The sequence below is a fragment of the Patagioenas fasciata genome, chromosome Z, assembly GCF_037038585.1.
Source record: "Patagioenas fasciata isolate bPatFas1 chromosome Z, bPatFas1.hap1, whole genome shotgun sequence".
NCBI lineage: Eukaryota > Metazoa > Chordata > Aves > Columbiformes > Columbidae > Patagioenas > Patagioenas fasciata.
This window is the reverse complement of record NC_092560.1, coordinates 39473574-39496438: the sequence shown is the minus strand read 5'-3', so window position 1 is coordinate 39496438 and position 22865 is coordinate 39473574. Positions and strand designations below refer to the sequence as shown.

At 42.6% G+C, this 22865-nt stretch overlaps 1 protein-coding gene and 1 long non-coding RNA gene across 5 annotated transcripts in view; one reads left to right on the top strand and one right to left on the bottom strand.

Annotated features, from left to right (window-relative positions):
* Positions 1 to 954: 954 nt before the first annotated feature.
* Positions 955 to 20419, bottom strand: LOC139826384 (uncharacterized). The gene is made up of 3 exons (XR_011736394.1): positions 19510 to 20419; positions 6128 to 6217; positions 955 to 1463 (listed from the first exon to the last, which is right to left on the bottom strand). It is a non-coding gene; the product is annotated as an uncharacterized lncRNA (long non-coding RNA).
* Positions 20420 to 20532: 113 nt separating this feature from the next.
* The window catches only part of SLC44A1 (solute carrier family 44 member 1), a 68545-nt gene continuing 66212 nt past the window's right edge, over positions 20533 to 22865 (top strand). Inside the window, exon 1 of one of the 4 annotated variants that reach the window (XM_065860372.2) lies at positions 20533 to 20752. Coding sequence is in view for 1 of the 4 variants with exons in the window: in XM_065860370.2 (XP_065716442.1) it covers positions 20726 to 20752 (27 nt within the window). In the remaining 3 variants the exon portion in view is untranslated. The remainder of the gene's footprint in view (positions 20753 to 22865) is intronic. The other 3 variants (XM_065860370.2, XM_071801990.1, XM_065860371.2) reach the window with 3 other exon arrangements.

Sequence of the window (22865 nt, the reverse complement as noted above, 5' to 3'; positions counted from 1 at the left end):
AATCTGATATTGGCCAGCCAAACCTAGCTGTCGCTAGTACTCCATCCTGTGTCTCCAAGGGGCCTAAGTAATGAATTTTTTACCTACCTGTTACAAAGGAAAAGCCAGAATTAAACACTCATAAGCAAGCCTGATTTTAGTTTTGCGGTCCCAAGCCAAGGCCAATGACTCTTTACTATCTCCCAGGGAATGCTTTGCAGTTCTTTCTTTGCAGTGTTATGACTAGCCCTTTATATAATACTTTCCTATTCATTTCCTCTTTCAGCTCTCCACTACCAACTGCATGGCAGACTTTCAGGTACAAGGTTATGAATGCTTTACTGGCCTTCTTGTTGCATTGTTTTTGAAACTATGCAGCAAGCAGGATATGCTTCCGTTTCAATGAAGTGAACATTCAGTCTTTGTCTAAATGCCAGCAAAATGAAACAGAGAAAAGAACAATAAGCCAAAACACCCAGAGGAAATGAAGTTAAAAGTAGGCTGTCACATTCAGATCTTTATTGCATTCTTGTCTTCATCAAGAACTTTGAATCATGAATCTTAAGCAGGGCAAGGGATGTGTCAGGCATTATTTTCATGGCACTGATGCAAGAACTCATTCAAGATGGGAGAAAGTAAATAATATGATGCTTTGCACTGGATCCCTATAGCTTTGATGTTCTTTGAAGTTTCATATTGCTTCAAAGCAGGAGGAGTAGTTACTTGTGCTGCTTGTGCTGTTCAGATTACAAACGTCTGCAAACAGGGTTGTGGCTCACATTCTGGTCTGTCAAGGTCCTGAGTGGCACTGTCATGTGGGACTCAAGATTCTGCTTCATTTGTTCTCATGCTCACACTAAGAAAAAAGTGCTACTGACACTATGGGATCCTGTTCATCCAGAGACTGCAAAACACTTTGCAAAAGGTCAGTAAAAATATTGACAACATGTTAATGAGTACAGAAGCCATCTACAATTTAAAGGGCTTTTTCATACTTTAAGGTTTTTATTGTATACAATGAGCCCACTGAATCATCATCAGTCAGATGTTATGGGCAATAGATCACTTTTGCATTGCTATAATACGCTGACAGGTAGCTACAATAGCCTAGCTATAAAAACACCATATTCCAAAAGATTAAAGAATGAGTCACAGAACAGACATCATGACAATCTAACTGAGAGACTGCTATTTTGTTCTCACCGAAGCTCTCTATTGACTACTGTGAAATGGCTTCTCCTTAGTATTTTGTTGGCTTCTTAGTTCACCAGCAAACAACAAAGACTATACATGGAGCTGTCTGCTAGGGAAGTCCTTGATTTGATCAGAGATACATTTATAAAGCTAAAGACGTTGTTTGGTACTGAGAAAATCTTCCTGGAATGACACAGATTTCATCTCAGGTGAATACTAACCAAGTAACATCTTGGTGGCAGGCAGGTGAGCTGATAAGAGCTTTCTCCTCAGTGTACAAATGAGTTTGGCTGCAAAAGAAAAGGTGGCTATGAAAACAGGGAAATACAGTTGAATTAAATAATAATAACAACAACAATAATAATCAATGCTTTTTCCATCTGGATCAAAGAGCACAAAATATTGAGCAAAGCTCACAAGGCAAGTAGTTCAAAGGAAGAGTAAAACATTTGCCATGAACTGAAATACTATGTATGTAATTGGTGGGAAAACAGTTAAATGTGTAGATGTCTCTTAACTCCACATAGTCACGTTTTCAGTGAGTCAAAGTGAGGGATGACTTTTTGAAACTAGTGTAATAATCACAAAGTCAAACTTGACTCACTGAGTTAACCTTAGCTGTCAACTTTAAGCAGTGGAAATAAGAGATTAAAGTATGCAAAAAATCTTAGAGTCAGAGCTACTGAAATATACATTTTTCTGCTGCAACTGCCTCTGGAAACCTTGTCTGAGCCCCTCAGTGCCAAGCACTATGTAAAAACATTTCCTTTACTATAGAGTTATCAGTCAAAATCAAGGAAGAGATTGGGAATGGAGAGAGGAGAAGCACATTTGTGAACTCTGAATCTTGACAGCCACTATGAGTTATTGTTTTCTTTGTGGATTGTTGTGTGGTTAGAATCAGATTTATTGGAAGACAAAAAATCTCGTAACAGATAATGTTCAGTCTGAATAGCGCTACATGAAAAGACGGAGTGTTGCCTGCAAAAAGAATCATTTGCCCAGTTCTCAGCTTTCACTGACACAGCTTGCCAGAAATAACTGCATCTAATAAACTGAGGTAAAACACAATAGAATCTGTTATATTTGGGTCAGTTCAGGCAATTTCAGTTTGATCATTCTAAACAAATCATCCTATGTCATGATCCACAAAACAAACTCTCCAAATTCAGCAAACTATCCCTGAAAGACTGATTTGCCTTTGAAATATGGCGTTTTTTACATTTTTACATTTTTTACATTTCCCCTGCTTTTACTGCTTGAATATTCTTCAAACTTTTTGAACATATTCACATTTGCTTTCAAATGTAACAACTTCCCCGCCAAATTATACTTCAAGATAAAAAGGCAGAGCTTACTAATGGAAACATTTTCTCCATTATGCTCTATGTAGATACTTTAATGATATTTATCATATAGCAGGATCCTCCATAAATATTCAGTATTTCCTGTTCCAAATATTCAAAAATGAACTTGACTCAAATATCATGATGCTTTAAAAATGATGGTTCTATTCATCTGCTTTGTAGCTTTAAGTTTTTAACTGTTTTCTTTTTCTCTCGTCAGGGCCAGAAGTACTTTTACATTCAAAACAAAGCTATTCACTTCATAAAGTCCTTTCTCAGCACCAATTCAGGAAGGTTTTTAAGTCACCACAGCAGGAGCTTGCTTGCTCTCTTTAAAACACGGGTAGCCTAACTTCTGCATTTTCTCCTCCGCTGGGATGAGGCAAAAGCTGTAAGCGGACTCTACCCAGTGGCAGAAATAACTCAGGCCACACTGAAAAGAGAATAGTTAAAGATCTGTAGTAGAAAAATCCCAGTGGCCCTGTCAAGTCCTCTCATTAGAATCTGGGTGAGTATTTGAAGATATTACTGCATCCTTGTGCTATTCTTAAACCTTTTTAAACACTGTGTTTTCGCTTAAGATGGAGAAAGAAACCTAGGGTTTGACCGAATATGTCTCTTCTTATGCTCTTATAGAATAGGATAGAGAAGAGAGAAATGCTGTGGTCTGTCTTTGTGAAAGGGCAGACCCATCACTGCTTTAAAAAAAACATTTCTTTTATCCATTTGCACATATTGGTGTATTCATATAGGGGTATGGAGTGCTGCTTTCTTCTGTCATAATGGCTTGGAGATATGTCTTCTTTCTTTAGCACACTGTTGCTTTGGTCAGTAACTCAGCAATGCCACCACTGCAGATTAAGAGACTGCTTGGAGAGGAGAAGATTCTCTTCATTGGTAACTGCATGCCAACTCCTTGCCTGTCCAGCACTGCTCCATTTAACTAAATACATGCAAATGATTTCTATGTGCTGGCTTGCAAAAGCATTCCAAAATAGAGGAACGAGGGAAAGGCAATGCTATTTTGCTGACTGGACAGAAACGGCCGAGCCATCAGTCCTGTCTGTAAGAGCTACACTAATATGCGTAGCAACTGAATGCTCACAACACAGTAAAATTGCTCTCACTGAATGGCTCATCTTCCAGTCCTGTCATATTAAGCAGGATGATTTTCAGATAAAATAATGGCAACTAGCAGGAAGCAGGAGTCCTGACAAATAATTTGATGGCTATCTGCAACAGAGTCCTTCAGAATCAAATTCCCTCCTCAGGAACAGCAAGCTCATGTTGTCCTTTTCACTGATATTACAAGGTTAAATCTATTTGTCCCAAGTGGTATCAACTCTTCACTGGGATTATCTATTTGACAGGATGTTCCAGTGCTCTGGCACCCTCAAAGTAACGAATCATAGAATCATTTCAGTTGGAAGAGACTCGGGATCATCAAGTCCAACCATAACCTAACCTAACTCTAGCACTAAATCATGTCCCTAAGAACTTTGTCTAAATGCCATTTAAACACCTCCAGGGATGGTGATTCCACCACCTCCCTGGGCAGCCTGGTCCAATCCCTGACAACCCCCTTGGTGAGGAAAGTTTTTCTAATATCCAACCTAAACCTCCCCTGGTGCAACTTGAGGCCATTTCCTCTTGTCCTATCACTTGCTACTTGGAAGAGAGATGCCCACCTTGCTACGATCTCCTTTCAGGTAGTTGTAGAGAGTGACAAGGTCTCCCCTCAGCCTCCTTTTTTCCAAGCTGAACAACCCCAGCTCCCCCCGACGCTCCTCAGAAGACTGCTCACCAGGTTCATTGCTCTTCTTTGAACTCTCTCCAGCACCTCAACATCTTTCCTATAGTGAAGGGCCCAAAACTAAACACAGGATTCAAGGTGGGGCCTCACCAGTGCTGACTACAGTGGGATGATCACTTCCCTAGTCCTGCTGGCCACACTACTCGTGATACAAGCCAGCATGCTCTTGGTCTTTTTGGCCACATGGGCACACTGCTGGCTCATATTCAGCTGGCTGTCAATCAACACCCCCAGACCCTTTTCCACCAGGCAGCTTTGCAGCTGCTCTTCTCCGTACCTGTAGTGCTGCCTGGGGTTGTTGTGACCCAAGTGCAGGACCCAGCACTTGGCCTTTTTAAACCTCATGCAACTGGCCTCAACCCAATGATCCAGTCAGTCCAGATTTCTCTGTGTGGCCTTCCTACCCTTTGGCAGATCAACACTCCCACCCAGCTTGGTGTTGGCTGCAAACTTACTAAGGGTGCACTCAGTCCCCTCATCCAGATCACTGATAAAGAGATTAAACAGAACTGGCCCCAATAGTGATCCCTGGGGAACCCCACTTGCAACTGGCCACCAACTGGATCTGATTCCGTTTTCCACAACTCTTTGGGCCCAGCCATCCAGCCAGTTCTTTACCTACTGAAGATTATGCCTGTTCAAGACATGAACTTCCAGTTTCTCCAGGAGAATGCTATGGGAAAAGGTGTCAAAGGCTTTACTGAAGTCTAGGAAAACAATATCCACAGCCTTTCCCTCACCCACTGGACACATCACCTTGTCATAGAAGGAGATCAGTCTGGTCAAGCAGGACCTACCTTTCATAAACCCATGCAGACTGGGCCTGATCACTTGGTTGTCCTGTACATGCCACATGATGGCACTCAAGATAATCTGCTCCACAGCCCTCCCCAGCATCAAGGTCAGGCCGCAGGGCTGTAGTTCTCCAGATACTCCTTCTAGCCCTTCTTGTAGATGTATGTCACACTTGCTAACCTCCAGCCAAATGGGACTGCTGAGAGATAATGGAAAGTGGCTGGATGATCACCTCTGCCAGCTTCCTCAGATTCCTTGGGGGAATCCCATCTGGCACCACAGAAATATGTATGTTTAAGTGGTGTAGCAGGTCATGAACCATTTCCTCTTGGATTACTGGGGCTTCATTCTGCTCCTTGTCCCTGTCTTCTAGCTCAGTGGGCTGGATACTCCAGAAAAAAACTGGTCTTACTATCAAGGACCGAGGCAAAGAAGGCATTAAGTACTGAAGTATTATACTTTCATGTATAATAAATCCTTTTTCTTTTTACTAAGAAAAATGAGAAAAAAAACCCTCACTAGAGAAGAATGGTATCAACACATTAAAGTATAAATACCCAAGAGAAGCAGAAAGAAAATACAAAATTACTTGCATCACCACAGCAAACCAATTTCCTTCAGAGCCTTCAACACTCCTAGCCAGGGTAAATACAGCTGATGAAAGATAAGAGCATTGAACTGTGCATGCAGAATAATTCTCAATGGGCTTAAGGCACAGAGCTGGAATCAAGTTTCAAGTCTGAAGACAGTGAGATCTGGGAACATAGTCCAGAAGATTATGAAGCCTATGAAATGCAAAAATGGAGGTAGTAAATACCATAACTTTTTATTGTAGTTGAATTCCCCTCAAGGTCCAAAGATTTTGCTTCAAATCTTGAAATCTCACTCAGCCTCTGTGAACACTTGAAAGACATTCTCATACTAGCAAGCTCTCCTTAAATGCTGCTACTAGTTTGGTGGCTGCTTATTTGGAATGAAATGCAAGAGGAGACAGACGTACCTTCATCCATCCATATACGGAATTATTTTGCTTCCTTCTGGACAGTAGAAATTCAGGTGAATAAGCAAGTTGTATTCCTTCGTTCTCCATCTGAATGGGAGAATTACATAAGAGTTTCTCTCTCCAGAGTATATAGGACAACAAAATATGTCAACTACAGAATTAAGGAAGGTGGCAAGAATGTTTTTTCTCTATGCTGCGTGATAGCCCTAGTGCAGAGCAGTTCTCTACCCTGTCCTTCAGCCATGTCAGTATTTTCATATCTACCAGGACAGGAAATAGCATCTTGCTGCTTTTGGCCAACCCTTGCTATGGCCAAGCACAGACGATACAGAAACTTCAAGATTAATTTATCAAATGAAAAGCTGATTTGATCTGGAGCTGCTCCACATATCATTATGTTTACATTTTCTGCAACATATCTTGCCTTTGTAAGTTTAAAATCTCTCTGTAAAATCACATGCCTGTTATACATGTTTCCTGGACATTCTCCATTTATCCTGAAGGTGCTGGGAATTAAAAATATTACTTAAATGTTCTCTCTACATTGTGTGGCCTAGAGATTCAAACAAACCTAAACCACTTCAGTAGAAACAGGTTAAAGTAAAAAAGCTTTCCAACTCTGAATTTTCTAAGTGCTTTACCTTAGCTCAAAAAATATATCCCCTATGATCGCTTGTGATGCAGTGTGAGCTTAGATTTCCACTAGTATTAGCCAAAAGCACTACGGGAACTGCCTCTGAGACAGATACTTCTTGATGAAAAGTGCAAATATTGTTCAGCAAATATGACAGAAAAGTGCTCTGGAATCAGGGTTGAACCACTGTGGGCACCAGACTGGTAAATCAAAGCCTGAAGGAATACAGTAAGAGGAGAACCTGTCAAATTTGACCAGGTCTTGAATCCAGCATAATGCAAGTGACCCATCAGCTGCAGGACAGGTCATATCCTTCAGAGGGAGCCCTCCTTGTTCCTTTCACACAGCTCCCTCTACCAGGACCTAGCAATTCATTTACCAGGACAGAGCTGAAGTAGTTCCTGAGCACTGAAAAAAATCCTGCATGATTTAATAACGCAAATTCTGCCACCTAGCGACAAGGAAAAGTAACCTACAGTTTATGAACAGGAGGATTGGCTCAAACAGCTAAAATTGTGCCATAGCTGGCAGATGCGCACTGCCAGAACACCTTCAGGTACCCGTGGTTCACGCAGGCAGTCTCCCTGCACACTCACAGCATAAAGGAGAATGAGTATATGCTGCTCAGCAATGCATGAGAAGGATGACCAAGTCAGTATGTAGAAGCCCAATTTTAAGGTTCATTCATCAGCACACACTGGAACTGCTGATAACTCTAGACTTGCCTTCAGGGATCTCAGTAAGCAGGTTCAACTATTGCCTGCACAGTAGCACAACACTGGCAGAGCGGAAGGCAGCAGACCTGATGTTCTTTCCTAGTTCTTCGGCTTATTGGACAGCGAGCCTGATTTCAACCCCAAATCTCCAGCATATGGGTAGTGGTTCAGCAGGACCTTCCTGTCTTCAGAATTCACACAGGGAATTTGGAAAGTACCTGCTCAGAGTGAAGCTTCACAGCACTGTTCTCCAGATGAACTGTCAGCGATCAACACTCTCCATCTCTGAAGCATGTTGCATTGCCCCTGGACTGTTTCAGTGCAATTTTCCAAATGTCAGATGGAGTTCTCTGACCTGAGCCATACATGAAAAGGACATCATGTGCATCCAGTGGAAATATATGTGCTCTTCTCTGCCCAGGATCTCGCAACCTTATTTTTATTGTTTTGTGCCATGTGCACAGATTCTACAAGGACATAAACCATTTAGAGTGGAAAGGTTTCTGTGTCTGCTGTTGTGAAGGGAAATGGCAAACAGCATGTTGTTCAGAAACGTGTTTTCAGAGCAAAAATCACGTGTTAAAACATTACCTTCTACACCTATGCCCTGGAAGCATTCCTACGCTAGACAGGTGTAAAGTTACTGCTACCTGCTGCATTTCTCAGAGCTTACCAATAGCAAAATACTCATCAAGCTTTTTTAAAGGGGGTGGGAATTGCATAGAAAACCACAGTTGAGAGACTAAAGATACAAAAAGTTGAGCTGCTTATAGTGCTGTATTACTAATTAATAAAGGCTGCAATTAATCATTAAAAACTTAGCAGAGCCAGAGCTGCAAATGGAATCCAGGGTTGCCATCTCCATCTTCCTTACTCTAATGACTTGAAATCCTTTGTCCCTAGGTAGTTGTGCATCTGATTTACATCTTTACTAACACTGCTATAAAAAAGCTACTGGAAGTAAAGCTAGCTACAGGGCTTTGGTTGCAGGCAGCTGGTTTGTTCTTTCTTATACATCTGTAACTCAGCAAATTTCATCAGAATCTGTGAAACTAAAACAAGGTGAGAGAAGAGTCCAGTCCAGTGTCTTCAGAACTCCATGTCTCATAAACCTATTCGGCCTTGTCCCAGGAAGATAAAGGTAGCTATTCAGAAAAACATTTCTATTGCACTTCAGTATACACTTAACTTTAGCTAGTTTCGTGGTTGAATCTATAGCATTGAAGCAGAGCTCTTCCAACTGTGAGCTGGAGGAAAAAAGGGAAGCAAACCAAAAAGTATTTACTTTGTGACATACAGCTATTTCTAAAATCTTTGGAGGCATTCTCTCCTTTTATACAGCATATATTTATCACAGGGAATCAAAGGCATCTGACATTATTACAGCAGTACTGTAAAATATACGTAAATCAACAGCCATGTTGGTTTTGTTCTTGTCCATACTGTCACACAGAATAGAAATGCCACATTCTTCATGATTAAACCATGTATTAGAACAACCAAACACAGCAAGGTTCTGATAGGAGAGAGAAGGATGCCAGATTCTTGTTTCACAGCATTACATATTATATCCTCCAGTTCCATCTGATTTCTCAAACTGCCCTGTTTCATTCAGGGAGCAGGAAATTCTAGTAATTATTTGAAAGCAGAATCAGTAAGACAGGGTTTGTTCAAATAACAAATTGGATTCAGAAAAATAATAGTGGTGAAAAAGTGGAACTGAATAGTGGACACATTACTGAAGACAGCAGGTACTTCTTAGTGGCACAGAGGAGAAGGGTGAAGATATCTCTTAAGCGGTCCATCTGAAAGATTCAACTCAGGTAAGACATCCTACTATACCTATACATCTCTTCTATTCCCTGAAACAAATGTGTAAACAGCTTTGGTTTTTTGAGCCATACTTTCCTACATGTCCAACTGAAGGATCAAAAATTCCAGTTAGGCTGGATCAGTATTCCTGTATCTATACTGCAGATGAACCCTAAATGACTCACAATTTTGACTCTCCATGCTGAGATACCATTAAAAGATCTGCTTTTCACAGCTAATACTAGGTCTTGCATGTGTGTGCATGGTGATGGTGGCTGTTGTTCATTTTAAATAGAAGTGAACCAAAGCACAGATGCCTCTAGAAAGCATGCTGTGAAAAGTCTTCTATGTAGACAATCAGCATGATGTTCACTGTGCATCAGTACCACAGTTAAAGCATTTGTAGTTCTTCACATGTCAGAAGAGTCACTAGGTCACAACTCAGAACTGGGTACAACTTTCCTAATCCAGAGCAGTGAGGCACACTAGAAACGACAGACGAAGACATGGAACTAAATGGAAATAAAAAGTTATTTCCTCCCAGAATTCCTTTTTTTTTTCTTTCCTTGAGAGAAATGAGAGAAAACACACCTTTGTAGATGTCACAGTCAGGTCTACGTAAGGTATCACTGAAATTATGACAAAAGAAAACAACTATTACCTCAACAAACAAATGCTAATGACTGATACTTCATGTCCACTTAGAATCTCTCAGGGAGGAACAACTGCTGCAAGAGGTATTCAGTCAGACACAGCTAAAAGAAAACACATGAACAGCAGGAGCCAATACCCTCTCTGCTTAGAGTAAGGGTAGCTCATCTGCCTGTCCTTCAGCAATGTATCACACACTCTGTTTGACACCTGCTTAATGACTTCCATGATGACTCACAGAACAAACGCTCCTCATAACAAAATGAAGCTGTGCTATAAAACAAACTGATCCCTTCTGCAAGCTCAGTAGCCGAGGTGGAGATTATTTATTCTTCCAAGCCTGAGAAGATGTGGAAATGTCACAGTAAAATACTCCATGAGCAATCTTCTACCATGGAAGAGTTGTTCTAAAGGAGGACCAAATACCGACAGCTCTCCTAATTCTTTCCTACGTCAGCCTCCCCCATTGAAGAAGGTAGATTCTCTCGTTAGAGGGGTGGAAGAAATTCCCTCTTCCTGTAGCCAGCCGCCATTGCTAAGCAGCAGAACACATATTTTGGAGACACTGTGAAATCGGAGGCTCAGATCACAGGGAAGCTTCACAAAAGGATGGCATTGATTCTAGGAAAGCCTCTGAGGTTGAGCTGTTTGACAAATATGATGGAATAAAACTGGAAAAAGAGGGCAGGACTCTTGATCATAACTGAAGCTCTTTGAGACTTTACCATCACTGTTATTGCAATTGAGTTCTCCTGTTGGTTGAAGAAATACTTTGACAAAGCAGCTTTTCATTGAAAACAGCAGGTTCCTTGAAACTGAAACTTCTTTGTGACAATGTATAAATCTTGCCCAAAATCTGTAAGAAGTGAATTTTCATACCTGAAGCACAATGTCTGATCTATACTAGAGTCCACCATTCACCATTAACCCAAACATAATCACCTGTTCAAGGAGTGAGGCATTCACTTGAAAAATGAGTGAACAGCAGTGCAATCCTTTCACCAGCATCTGCAATATCTTAGTAACTAGCTGATGAACTAAAAAAAGCAGCTTTTTTTTTTTGTTTTTAAAAAGAAAAAATATGGAGTCAATTCCTTTTTTTCATACTACAGAAAAAAACAGCTACTGAAATCTGCTTTTGTGGGATGGTCACTGTTTAGCACTGATAGGGAGGTTTTATTGTGTAAAGTCCAATGTCTAACATAAGTCATCTGAGAGTGAGAGAACCTGTGTTTTCTCTGTCTATTCACAAACTTTCCTGCATTTCACTGTTTTAATTAATTCATTCATGGCTTCTGTTTTGCAAACACAGATTTGCCATACCCTCAATCTGTCTCAAATACACGGTGCATCAGTAAGCAGTGAGGGGGCCAGCTGCTCCACAAGGGAGGTGAGCTTGTAGCCATGAGCCTTGTTATGGCTCTCATGAGCAAGGAGGACCTCAACAACAATGAGCTGAGAGGCAGAGCAGCAAGTCTGGGTCAGGATCAGGGCCAGAGGCAGTGAACAGGATCAGAGAGATCAGAGATGCAGCCAGTGGGTCTGGGTCAAGGTGAACACCAGGTGCTGACACATCTGCTTACACAGCTGTGATGTGGCATAGCAGTAGAACCTCAGTGTAAGAGGAGCTCCCAAAGGAGAGGAGGGACGGGCCCTCACCTCTGGCTTTTTCTACAACAGCTCTTATTAGTGAAGGAGTTGACCTTGGACTCAGACAGCTAAACCTAACTCAGTAAACTAAACTCTGGGAAGGCAGATGTACTCTGTGCTCTACACAATGAAGATCTCAAGTAAGAAGGGAGAGATATCCTCATCTGCTTCTAAAACTTGCAAGAGGCTTTCTGGTAATGAGTTATCAGAAGCATCCACCTTGGATAGATTTGGTGGATAGACTCCACCTCTAAATTCCCAGAACACGGTTAAAAACCACTTTTTTGATATTTAAATGTTTTCTATTTTTCATCTTGAAAAACTGTCTCACCAAATCTTTTCAATTTCAAAGTGACACACTTTCCATTCTTCCCCACTCCCTCCTCCAGAAACAGCTACAAGAGCACTCCTACCAGACACTGCATCCTGATGTGAGGTTTTTCCAGTGTAGCATGGAAACCAATAAAGTCACACTGTACCCAGGGTCTGTCAGAGGTTCTGCGGTCAATGCCTAACTAGCTGCCTTGGTCAGGTTTCTGGAATCTAATCAGTGAGGTAACAGGGAGTGACAGGAGGAATAAATAAAACCTCTTCAGTCAGTTATTAACACTCACCCCACCTTCCCCCATGTCCTTAGCCTGCTGCCTGAGTCCCTTCATTCCAGTATCTCAGTTTTGTGTCATTAATCACCTGCTCATTAGTCCTGCAGCAGAAGTTAAACACTTCTGCTTGTCTGACACAACTGTGATGATGTCACAGCAAGAGAGCTATTCCTCTGCATCACCTGCTCAACAGTGATGTATCTTCAAGTGAAGCAACAGCATGTTTGGCTTGCCAGCCTATTATCTGCAGGCAAACTGTTCCCGCTTTTATTTTGGAAGTATTTCCCTACCTGGGAACTTAAAACAACTGTTGATTGAAGGACTGATAGCTCAAAAAAATGGTGCAGGTGACTAGAGGCTGGAGTTTGAATGGCATCAGGAAAAAGCAAAGAGAAACCAGAACATTCTGGAGCATTGCTAAGTTAACGGTTATGGGAAAGGCAGAGAAACAAAATTCCCACAGACAAATCCTGGTTTTCTACACATTATAAAATAATTTAATTGATGGCTATTATTTCAGTACTTAGGGGAATATTTTGCCAAATGAAACAGATGTAGCCAGAACAAACCAAACCAAACCTAAAAAACATGGATTGTGCTCCTGTAAAATACATCTGAGTTTGAATGAACAACCAGAAGCAACTGTATCTCTGCAAATTCTACATATGAGCTATAGACTCTAGGTAGTCAAAGACTGGCAATGAAAGACAAAATGCTGACAATTAAAAATGCTTGAGGAAGTTAGCAGGCCTTGCTCTTCTCAAGAATATTGTCAGCCAATACTTTTTTGTTGGTAAGTACACCACAGTGAGTATTGTGGATGTGCAAGGATTTTTTTTTTTCCGCATCTGAGCTTTTTTTTTTTCCAGCTGTCCAGCACCAGTAAGGATGGAAAGCCTCCAACTAGACCAGCTAGGTCACATCACTTGCAAAGTTTAAGTTATTTTCCTAAATAAGCAATGTGCTTTTTTTTTTTTTCAAAAAGAAAGTCCAGATTAACAGGACCTGATGAATGCACAGGACTTCGGAAAGTCTTCATCTTTTCTGCAAGCCAGAAAAATTAACATAGCACGAGATTTTCAAACATTCTTATGATCACGTACAGGCTTTCACTAAGCAAAGCACTTGTTACGAATTTAAAGTTAAGCATGTCTACATGTGTAGGAAACATGCAAATGGAGATCCAACTTGAATCTTGATGCCTGTTTATATATGTATTTATGTTTTGTTTATATATATGTGTACTTTTTTATTGGATTGGTGGCCGTTGTATGAAAAGAAATTGCTTTTCAAATTTTTAATGCCCTAATTTTAAAAATGAACATGAGTGACTCAATGAACAACCAAGCAGTGAGGCTGGGACCTTTAAAACCCACCCCAGAATGAAAATGTCCAGTGAAATTCAGTGTGAAGCCGCTCATATCTTCTGTTAGCTTTCACTGCCAGCTGCATTGGCTCTATGTATACTGTCAGCTGCAGTATGGAGTTGAATTATGCTGAGCCTTGTGACAGTCCCATCTCTCTATCCACCTTGCTGGTTTAACTCAGCCTCAAAGTTTTGAAGGAATAATTTCAAGGACTCACAGACAGAATATGCATCAATATTTTGAGCTCCATCAGTGTCTGTTCACATACACTGAGCATATGAATGAGGGTTTGTGTCCATAATAAAGCACTATTTGCTCTTAAGTCTTCACCTGAGCTGAATGCCAATTCTGAGTTCACTGTAAACATTCTCCATAACCAACAGTCCAGACCTGTGCCAATCTAGCAACCTCCACTTGACTATTACTATAACTAAGCTATAAAATCCATCACAGCCTCAGTTGGCCCCTAGAAAGTGATGTCTACTCCTTCTCTCTCATACAAAAGACTATACAGAAAGCAAGAGTGACACAATGCATTGAATACTGCCATGTCTCCTTTCTTGTCTTAATCTGAGAAAAAGCTGGGTCTTCCTTGATGAGTGCCTGCTTGCATAATATTAACAAGTGTAGAATGAAACAGTACCTCTCTCCACAGACTCCCTTCCCATCGTCTCTAAGAAAACAAATGGCAGGTCCCTTTAGCATAGTGTTTTTTTAGGCAATGTCTTTTCTCCAAGAGATTTACTGCAGCAGCCTTACAAGAGATTTGTAGCTAGCAGTCCTCCATCTGCAGTCTTACATCCTCAGTGTGAGAGCCATAACTCTCCTGGAGTGAAATGACAGGAGATCATAACAGCTAATCATGTATTACAATGATACTGTCTCTACAGGAAGGATTGCACGTGGCTTTGTGTGTCTCCTGTGGTCAACACAAAACTTTCTTACAAAGATGAAACCAATTATATTTTTTCTGGTTGCTACCATGACATCAGTTGGACATCCTCACACACACACACACACACATACACAAACATTGGCACTGGCCCAGATTTTTAAAAAACATTTTCTGAACACTGGATTTTTCAGGGGTTTGAATAATGGATGTGGAACATTTCAGCAGCAAATTGCTAGTCTGATTCTGGCTCAGACTGATAACAATGTAAATGTGTGACAGGTGATTCACTTGTGTGAAATGATCCATTCACAGAATGACAGAATGACAGGCTGGTTGGAGTTGGAAGGGACCTGCTAAATCCAGTTCACCCAGAGCAGATCGCACAGGAATGTGGCCAGGCAGGTTTTGAATGTCTCCAGACAAGGAGACACCAGAACCTCTCTGGGCAGCCTGTTCCAGTGCTCTGGCACCCTCAAAGTAAATAAGTTTCTTCTCATGTTTATATGGAACCTCCTGTGCTTCAGTCTGTGCCCGTTGCCCCTCAACTTATCGTTGGCATCACTGAAAAGGGTCTGGACCCACCCTCTTGACATCCACCCTTCAGATATTTATAAAAATTGGTAAGATCCCCTCTCAGCCTTCTCTTCTCCAGGCTGAACAGACCCAGCTCTCTCAGTCTCTCCTCATGAGAAAAATGCTCCAGACCCCTAATCATCTTTGTAGCTCTCTGCTGGACTCCGTCCAGTAATTCCTTGTCTAAACTGGGGAGCCCAGAACTGAACACAGTACTCCAGATGCGGCCTCGCCAGGGCAGAGTAGAGGGGTCTCCCTCTATTCTGGGAGGATAACCTCCCTCAACCTGCTGGTGACACTTTTCTTAATGCACCCCAGGATACTGTTGGCCTTCTTGGCCACAAGGGCACATTGTTGACTCATGGTCAACCTGTTGTTGATGAGAACTCCAAGGTCCTTCTCTGCAATGCTGCTTTCCAGCAGGTCAATCCCTAATCTGTACTGATGCCTGGGGTTATTCCTCCCCAGGTGCAGGACCTGCACTTACCCCTGATGAATTTCATCATGTTCTTCTCTGCCCAGTCAACCAGCCTGTCCAGGTCGCGCTGAATGGCAGCACAGTCATCTATGCTTTCTCCCATTTGGTAGCATCAGCAAACTTGCTGAGGGTGCACTCAGTCTCTTCATCCAGGTCATTGATGAACAGGTTGAACATGACTGGACCTAACACTGACCTCTGGGGAACCCCACTAACTACAGGCCTCCAAACAGAGTCTGCACCATTGATCACAACCCTCTGAGATCTGCCATCCAGCCAGTTCATGATCCATCTCACCGTGCACCCATCCAGCCTGCACTTTCTGAGCTTGCCTATGAGGATGTTGCAGGAGACGTTGTCAAAAGCCTTGCTGAAGTCAAGGTAGACCTTATCCACTGCTCTTCCCTTGTGTACCCAGCCAGTCATACCATCTTAGAAGGCTATGAGGGTTGTCAAACATGATTTCTCCTTGGTGAACTGATGCTGACTACTCCTGATAACCTTCTTTTTCTCGGTGTTTGGAGATGATGTCCAGAATGAGCTGTTCCATCACCTTATCAGGGATGGAGGTGAGGTTGACATACAGTTCTTCATCCACAGGTGTCCAACATCAGCATGAAATTTAACAGGTATTAAATAGTGTAAAGCAACATAAGTTAATATAGCAAGAATATCTATTTTACCTTCATTATGGCAGGATTGAACAACTATACACACAAAGCATATGCTTAGAAAGCCATTTTGCCAACACACCAAGACATTAGTCTTCTAATGAATATTGAACATTTTTGATGGTCACCAATGGACAGGATCTCCACTGTACACCTCTGTCCTCTCACCAAAAAGTTACATCTTGAGTACAATGGACCAAAATTTTGATTCAGACCTGGGAAAAGAAGATTTCAGCCTCCTGATTCTTTCGAAGAGCCCTCTGTTTTTTTCTCTTTCTGTGGAGTCCCCAGTTCTTAACACGAAACAGATCTAATGTGACCAATTGAAGTGACTGCAGCACAAAGTAGAACAACAGCAGGTTTTCTGACTTTCCTAGTAAGTTCACAGAAGTGACCTGTTATTCTGTGGTCAGACAGGCATCAAGAAAAGAATCTTAGCTTAAAATTGTGAGAGCTCAAACTTACTGAGCAATAGGCAACTTCTCTTAGTCAGAGATGAAAAAGTGTGCAAGAATCCTGATATTCTAATTGCAAAGTAGGATCACTCACTAAACTTTATAACTGATAGGATCTTCAGTATACAAGCTAGAGTTTGTAAGATACAGCTTCAGTTCTGTGTTTTTTGGCTGGTGTCCTCTGTGACTTGACACAAGCATCCATGCCATAGTTCCCCAGCAGTGAAAAAATGCAATGCCTTGGTTGAACTTTTCAGGAAGACGATCAATTTCAGGTGGCTTCTCAAATATACAAGATAATGGGGCCACAGGACTCTGAGTGGGTCAGTGGGCTCTACCCCCACATTGCTCATAGAGATGATCTGACATCCTATTTGCCATGTGTTTGCTGGAATGCCTTCTTGTGTTGTACTTTCATCAGTATTCTGCTGAAATCAGCAGAATCACTCCTAATCCTGCACTAGTACACACATGTATGAAACCTAACAGTTTATTCTCTGGGCACCCCATGGAGAGAATGTGTATGATTCTGTATTTAAATATATTTCAGACAAACAAACAAACAAAAACAACAACAAAACCCTGGAATATTGAGGGAAAGCACATAGGGTAGGATTTTTTAAAATGCAGGGTGGTTACCAAGCATTCATAGGTGCAGATTTATTTGTAGGTGGAAGAAATCAGCAGAATGATAATAAACTGAGTTTTTCTTTTGGAAGAGGGAAGTGAACACAGGGTCTGTAACAACGCCTTGCTGGTGCAATACTCAGCTTGTAGTCTGCATGATGCAACTCTTCCCTTCCATTAACAGCAAGGTCAAGTTTGGACTGCCTCTTCATTAAGAAGTTAGCCAGGTACTGAGTCTGTTTGAAAACTCAACCCCAAAATTCATACTTAAGAACATATCCAAATGGTCTGAATTTTGCCTACTGATATTTTAAAGGTATTTCCTCATTAATATAGAACAGAAGCTATTGATTGTTTTGTATCTTGGAAAATCCTTAGGTGTTTAAATATGGCTGCCTAAGGTCAGGATCTTACACCTGGTGAGAAAAAGTAAATATTATCACATAATTCATGCTTTTCGGAATGTTTTCTTATCTATTTTCTGTCCTCCCTACACTTCCCAGAGTGGAAGGAATACAACCTACAATTTACTCAAGTACTAAAGGCATTTTTGTCAATTAGGGCCTTCTCCCTGTTGCTGTCTCCCTTACTCAATATCAGACAGTACTTCAGAAACTCTAACCTGTCATTCCGAGTCCAGCAATGAAAGGAAAAAAAAAAAAAAATCTCATCCTTCTTTACTGAGGGGAGAAGGGCAGACTCAAATCTGTTATAGAAAAAAATCTAGATTCTTATTAACACTAAATCTGGGCAGTCAAATTTGAACTTTAGCAGCTTGTGATGTAACCATGCCTTAGAGCAGATTACAATCAGCTTCAGAAAGGAATCCATAAAGCACAATTCGAAAAATGTACTTAGGTATATACTTAAACTTCAACTTCTGTATTCCTGAATTAAGATTCTGCAATTCTTATTTCAAACCCTTCCAGTTTCTTCACAAAATACTAATCTGAATAAATGTAAATGCAAGCACAATCATGAATAAGCAAGAACCTTTTAACTCTCCTTTCTATGACTAGCCAAATAAAGCATGGTTAAACTATTACTGTATCCCTGACAAAACCACAACTAATTTCCTTGGACTAGAAGCAGAGATAAGAGCAATTAGCCTGGTGATTATTTCTAACACTCAGATTTGTCCAAATACTTTCTACAGTTGTTGCAAACTTAGACTAAACCCCAGTTACTATTCTGGTCTGTTTCCAGCTTTTCCATAAAGGTGCCCACAGGCAACAAAGGATTGGCATTTTTCAATCACTATAAAACTACAATTCCCCCTATGCAGCTGCACAAAGCTTTTGATTTTTGGCTGGAATGCCTTTTTTTTTTTTTTTAAGAGTCCACAAATTTGGGGGGAAAAGACTGTGTTTTAATCCATTACTATATTCTGATAATTGTGCTGAATATACTTAGTCTACATGCAAAAAGTAGGAGGCAGTATTGAATTACCATGACAACACTTCGAAGTCTTACATGAAACTATTGAAATGAAAGTCATAAATAACATGCCTATTTAAAAAAATTAAATTTGGTCTATTTAACAGACTGAACAGACATCTATGGCACACACATCATGCTGTTGTTATCCAAGCTAACGAAAAAGACAAACACTGGGACAAAAAGTCAATTTTATAAATGGCAAAACTGAGGAACAAAGAAACTGAAGTGACATGTCCAAAGTTACATAAGAATTAGCTATGGATTTCTTGTTATGGCTTGGTTGTGTCAATCCTGTGTCAATCACAAAAGAAACATGCCTCCTACAGAGTGTTCCTGCAAAACAGTTCTTTGATGGCCACACCTTTGAATACAACAGAAATATTTGGACTAAATGAGGTAGAACAATGAGAAATAACAGCAATATACATATAAGTGGTGAAAAGGTATTTTAATGAGGTGTTAGAAAATATTAAAATTGTGAGAAGTGATGTTACTTGCCATTAAACGGAGAAGAGCTAAAAAAAAATGTATGATTCACAACTCTCCCACATACCATTTTTTGTTCTATTTTGAAAGCCTAACAAGACTCCTCTAGTTACAAGGTCTCCTTTGCCTCATTCTGCCTGTCAAAGGATCATTTTAAACTTAAGTCATTGCAATGCTATTTCTAATAATGGGTCTTCTACTATATTAATAGAATTAAACCTGCTACAGAGTTAAGATTCAACAACAAATATATTTTAACTTACAGTATCACTTAATATGGTTAGACCACATTCAAACATACTTGCTGGGTCAGCAAACTTACCTTAAGAGGTACTGCCACCTTCCAAAATGAATGCTCTTATTCTAAGAAAAGCTGTTGCCTTTGCTGACATTGAGGACTGCATGATGCAGCCATGTAGTGACTTCGCTGGTTCAGAAGCTCTGAGGCATTTGTTGCTACCTGCGTGGCTTAGTAACATGCTCCAGACTACAGTTTGGAGGCCAAACTTGCACCAGTTAACTACACAGCAAGCACCATCCAGATGTCATTCACAAAATCAGCTTTTTGTAGTTACAGAGGTGTTCACCTCAAAAGAATGACACCTGTGTTTGTGTCTCTGGGAAGGCCAAAAAGCTTGCCAAAACGGGCTGCAAAAATATGGCAATTGGCTGTAAATCTAGGGGACAGATTCACATCTCCTGTGGCCTCTCAAGACCACCATTTCTGGTGATCGGGTGCAGATTGCACCCATGATAAGAGCTAGTCTGGAGAATGGGATAAACCACACTAAAGGCAGTGTAAGACACAGGCCTGCTGGGCTGTGGATGTCTCAAACATCTCCTACCAGCGAGTGGAGGCCCCTCAAATCTCTTCTCATGCCTGTAAGTACATGTGCTCCAGGCCCACACAAGCAGCTCTCTTCTCCCTTTCAGAGAGCATCAGCCACTTGGAAACCATCCTGACCACTACACGCGTTCTGCCCGCAAATCTGCCCCATGCTGCCCGCAGTGGGCAGCGCCCCCTCCGCCGGGAGGAAAAAGAGGAAGGAACGTCTGACAATGCCCGGCTCCGGAAAGACGGCAGCAGGGCCTCAGAGCCCCAGAGCAGGGCCAGGCCTGCCCCCAGCCGCCCGCCACCAGCTACGCCGTCGCCTTGGCAACGGGGCAAAAGCCATTGCGACACCGGAAACCACTCTCGGCGAGCAGCTCGGGGCGGGGTGGAACCGGAGCGGTGCGGCTGGGCAGGTGCCCCCCGCGCTGCAGTGCCCGGGCCTGCCCCCAGAGGCCACACCCACACGCAGGCCCCGCCCCTTCTCCTCAGCCGCGGCCGGCGCCGCTGACGGGGGGAGGATGAGGGGGCGCCGTGGTGGCGCTAGTGCTGCAGCGGCGCTCGCCTGATAGGGCCTGGCGGTTCCCCGGCGGTTTTCCGCGGCGCCTCGCCTGGGGCAGACCGTCGCGGCGAGTGGATGCCCAGCGCTTGTCCGCCGCCGCCGCCTGGCGCCTAGCGGGCACCGGCAGGGCAGAGACCCGCGGACGCCATGGGCTGCTGCAGCTCCGCCGCGCAGGTGAGCGGCCCGCGCCCGCCGCCGAGCCCCGCTGCCCCTTCCCCTTCCCTCCCTGCTGCCCCTCGCTGCCGAGCCGCGCTGCACCCGCCTGCAGGCTTCCTGTCCCTCGTGGCTGTGCCTTCGCTCCCCTCGTCCTCAAGCCTGCCTCTCATGCTGTCCCATAGCTGTGCACCCGCTTGTGCCCCCCATAGCCGCTCTCTTTGGTGGCCTTACATGCCCTTTTGCCCCTTATAGCTCTGCTTTCCCATGGCTGTGTGCCACTCTGCTGTCTCCCGGAACTGTAGCTCTGCTCTCCTATGGCTGTGCTTCCTCTTGCTACACCTGTAGCAGTGTTACATAGCTACGCATTTGCCTCAATCCCATGTAACCGTACTCTCCCATGGATGTGAACCCCTTGCTTTCCCTTCCACCCTCACTCCCTGCCAACAGCTCTGCTCTCCCATACTCCTGCTATCATGGCTGTGAACCCCTTTATGCCCTGCTCTCCCAGCCTCCATGCACATAACTGTGCAGGATTTTGCTCCCCTCTGTAGCTCTGCCTGTCTGCCTAATGGCCGTGCATCCCCTTGTTCACCTCCCTAGCCTTACTTCCACCATGCTATGCACTTGCATGCTCTGGATTGCTCTGCACACTATTCTTTGTGCTGCTTCCCTTGTGGATCGTCTTGCCCCTTCTTTCCCTAGCCCTGCTATGGCTTTGCAATCTTTGCCATACCTTGCTCCAGTCCCCTGCTGCAGCTGCATACTTTTAGCTCTCCCCTGCCATCCCCATACTGCCTTGCACTCCCATCCTATGGCTTCACACTCACTCCTCCCCTCTGCCATGCCTCGGTGCACCCCTCGATATAGCTCTGCACTCCCTCCCCTTCCCTGCAGCTTTTCCTTTCGGGTCCCTACTGCCGCACCCCAGAGAAAGGAGCCATCACATGGGAGGAAACTTGCTGTGTCCAGGGCCTCCCCCAGGCCACTGTCTCTGGAAAGGGAGACTGTCCTAATCCCGGCCCCCTTCCCTTCCAGTCTGTAGCCAAGGGTTTAGGTGGCTCCCTGCATCCTTTTCCCAGTGTGTGAGTGATCCCATTCATATCTCTTATTTCGGGCTTGATTGTTCTTTCTTCCCCCTCCCCCTTTGCTCTGCTTTGCCCTTACTGACTCCTTTTTTTTTCCCCAGAGTGGTGCTGCCAAGCAAGGCACAATCAGGAGCTCCACCCAGCGCTCCAGTTTGCAGCTTTGCTTCCAATTTTAACTTTCCCTTTGAAAAACACGACCAGGGCTATACTGGTTTTTGCTTTGCTCCTTTCTGAAGGCTGTAGGATGAGCGATCATGACTAACGCTATGGCGCCGGTTTGCTTGCTTGTAAATGTTAGTCTCCTTTGGCTGTGTCACTTGTGGTGGATGAATCCAGCTTCCAGCAGACTGCTTATGTGGGAAAGTCCGTCTTTGCTGTCCCAGATGACTCATCACAGAGATGAGTCTTTGTAGCTCATCGGTTTAGGCAGACTTTTTTTTTTAATAAGGTTTCTGTCCTTCCGATGCAAAACACTGCAGAGAGCTGTCCAGTTGCAGTAGGGAACATTCTTTCCATACAGCAAATTTGCTGCAAAGAGGAAGGCAATCAGCTTTATGGTGCATGAAGAAATGGTTTGAATTTCAGAGAGGGAGATATATGCCGAATGTTTGGTGGAGATTTTAAAATTATTCAGTCATTGCAGTAGACTGACAGGGGAGATTCCAGAGTCTGTAATGTTTGAGGTTTGCTAAAAAAAAAAATGTTAGATAAACATTTATCATGAGTGGCTTAAGGAAAGCTGATACAGACTTGGAGCACAGAGAATGAAGTTGATGTTTTGAAGCAATGTTTTGAAGTCTATTCCAACCTCATTTTCTGTGATACCTATCCAAATTACTTTTCTTAAGTGTTTAATAGGCGCTTTCTGTCTCTTCTTTATGAATTTGGATTGCTGTTCGCTATTATGTCCTTTTCTTAGATGAAAATACAGGCTTATTTGTGGGTAACATTAGACGAAAAGCAGAAGAAATATAGAACCAGATTGTTTACATATCTGACTTGTTCATATGTTTCAACTGATTTTGTTTTTCAGTGAAATTTGTGTT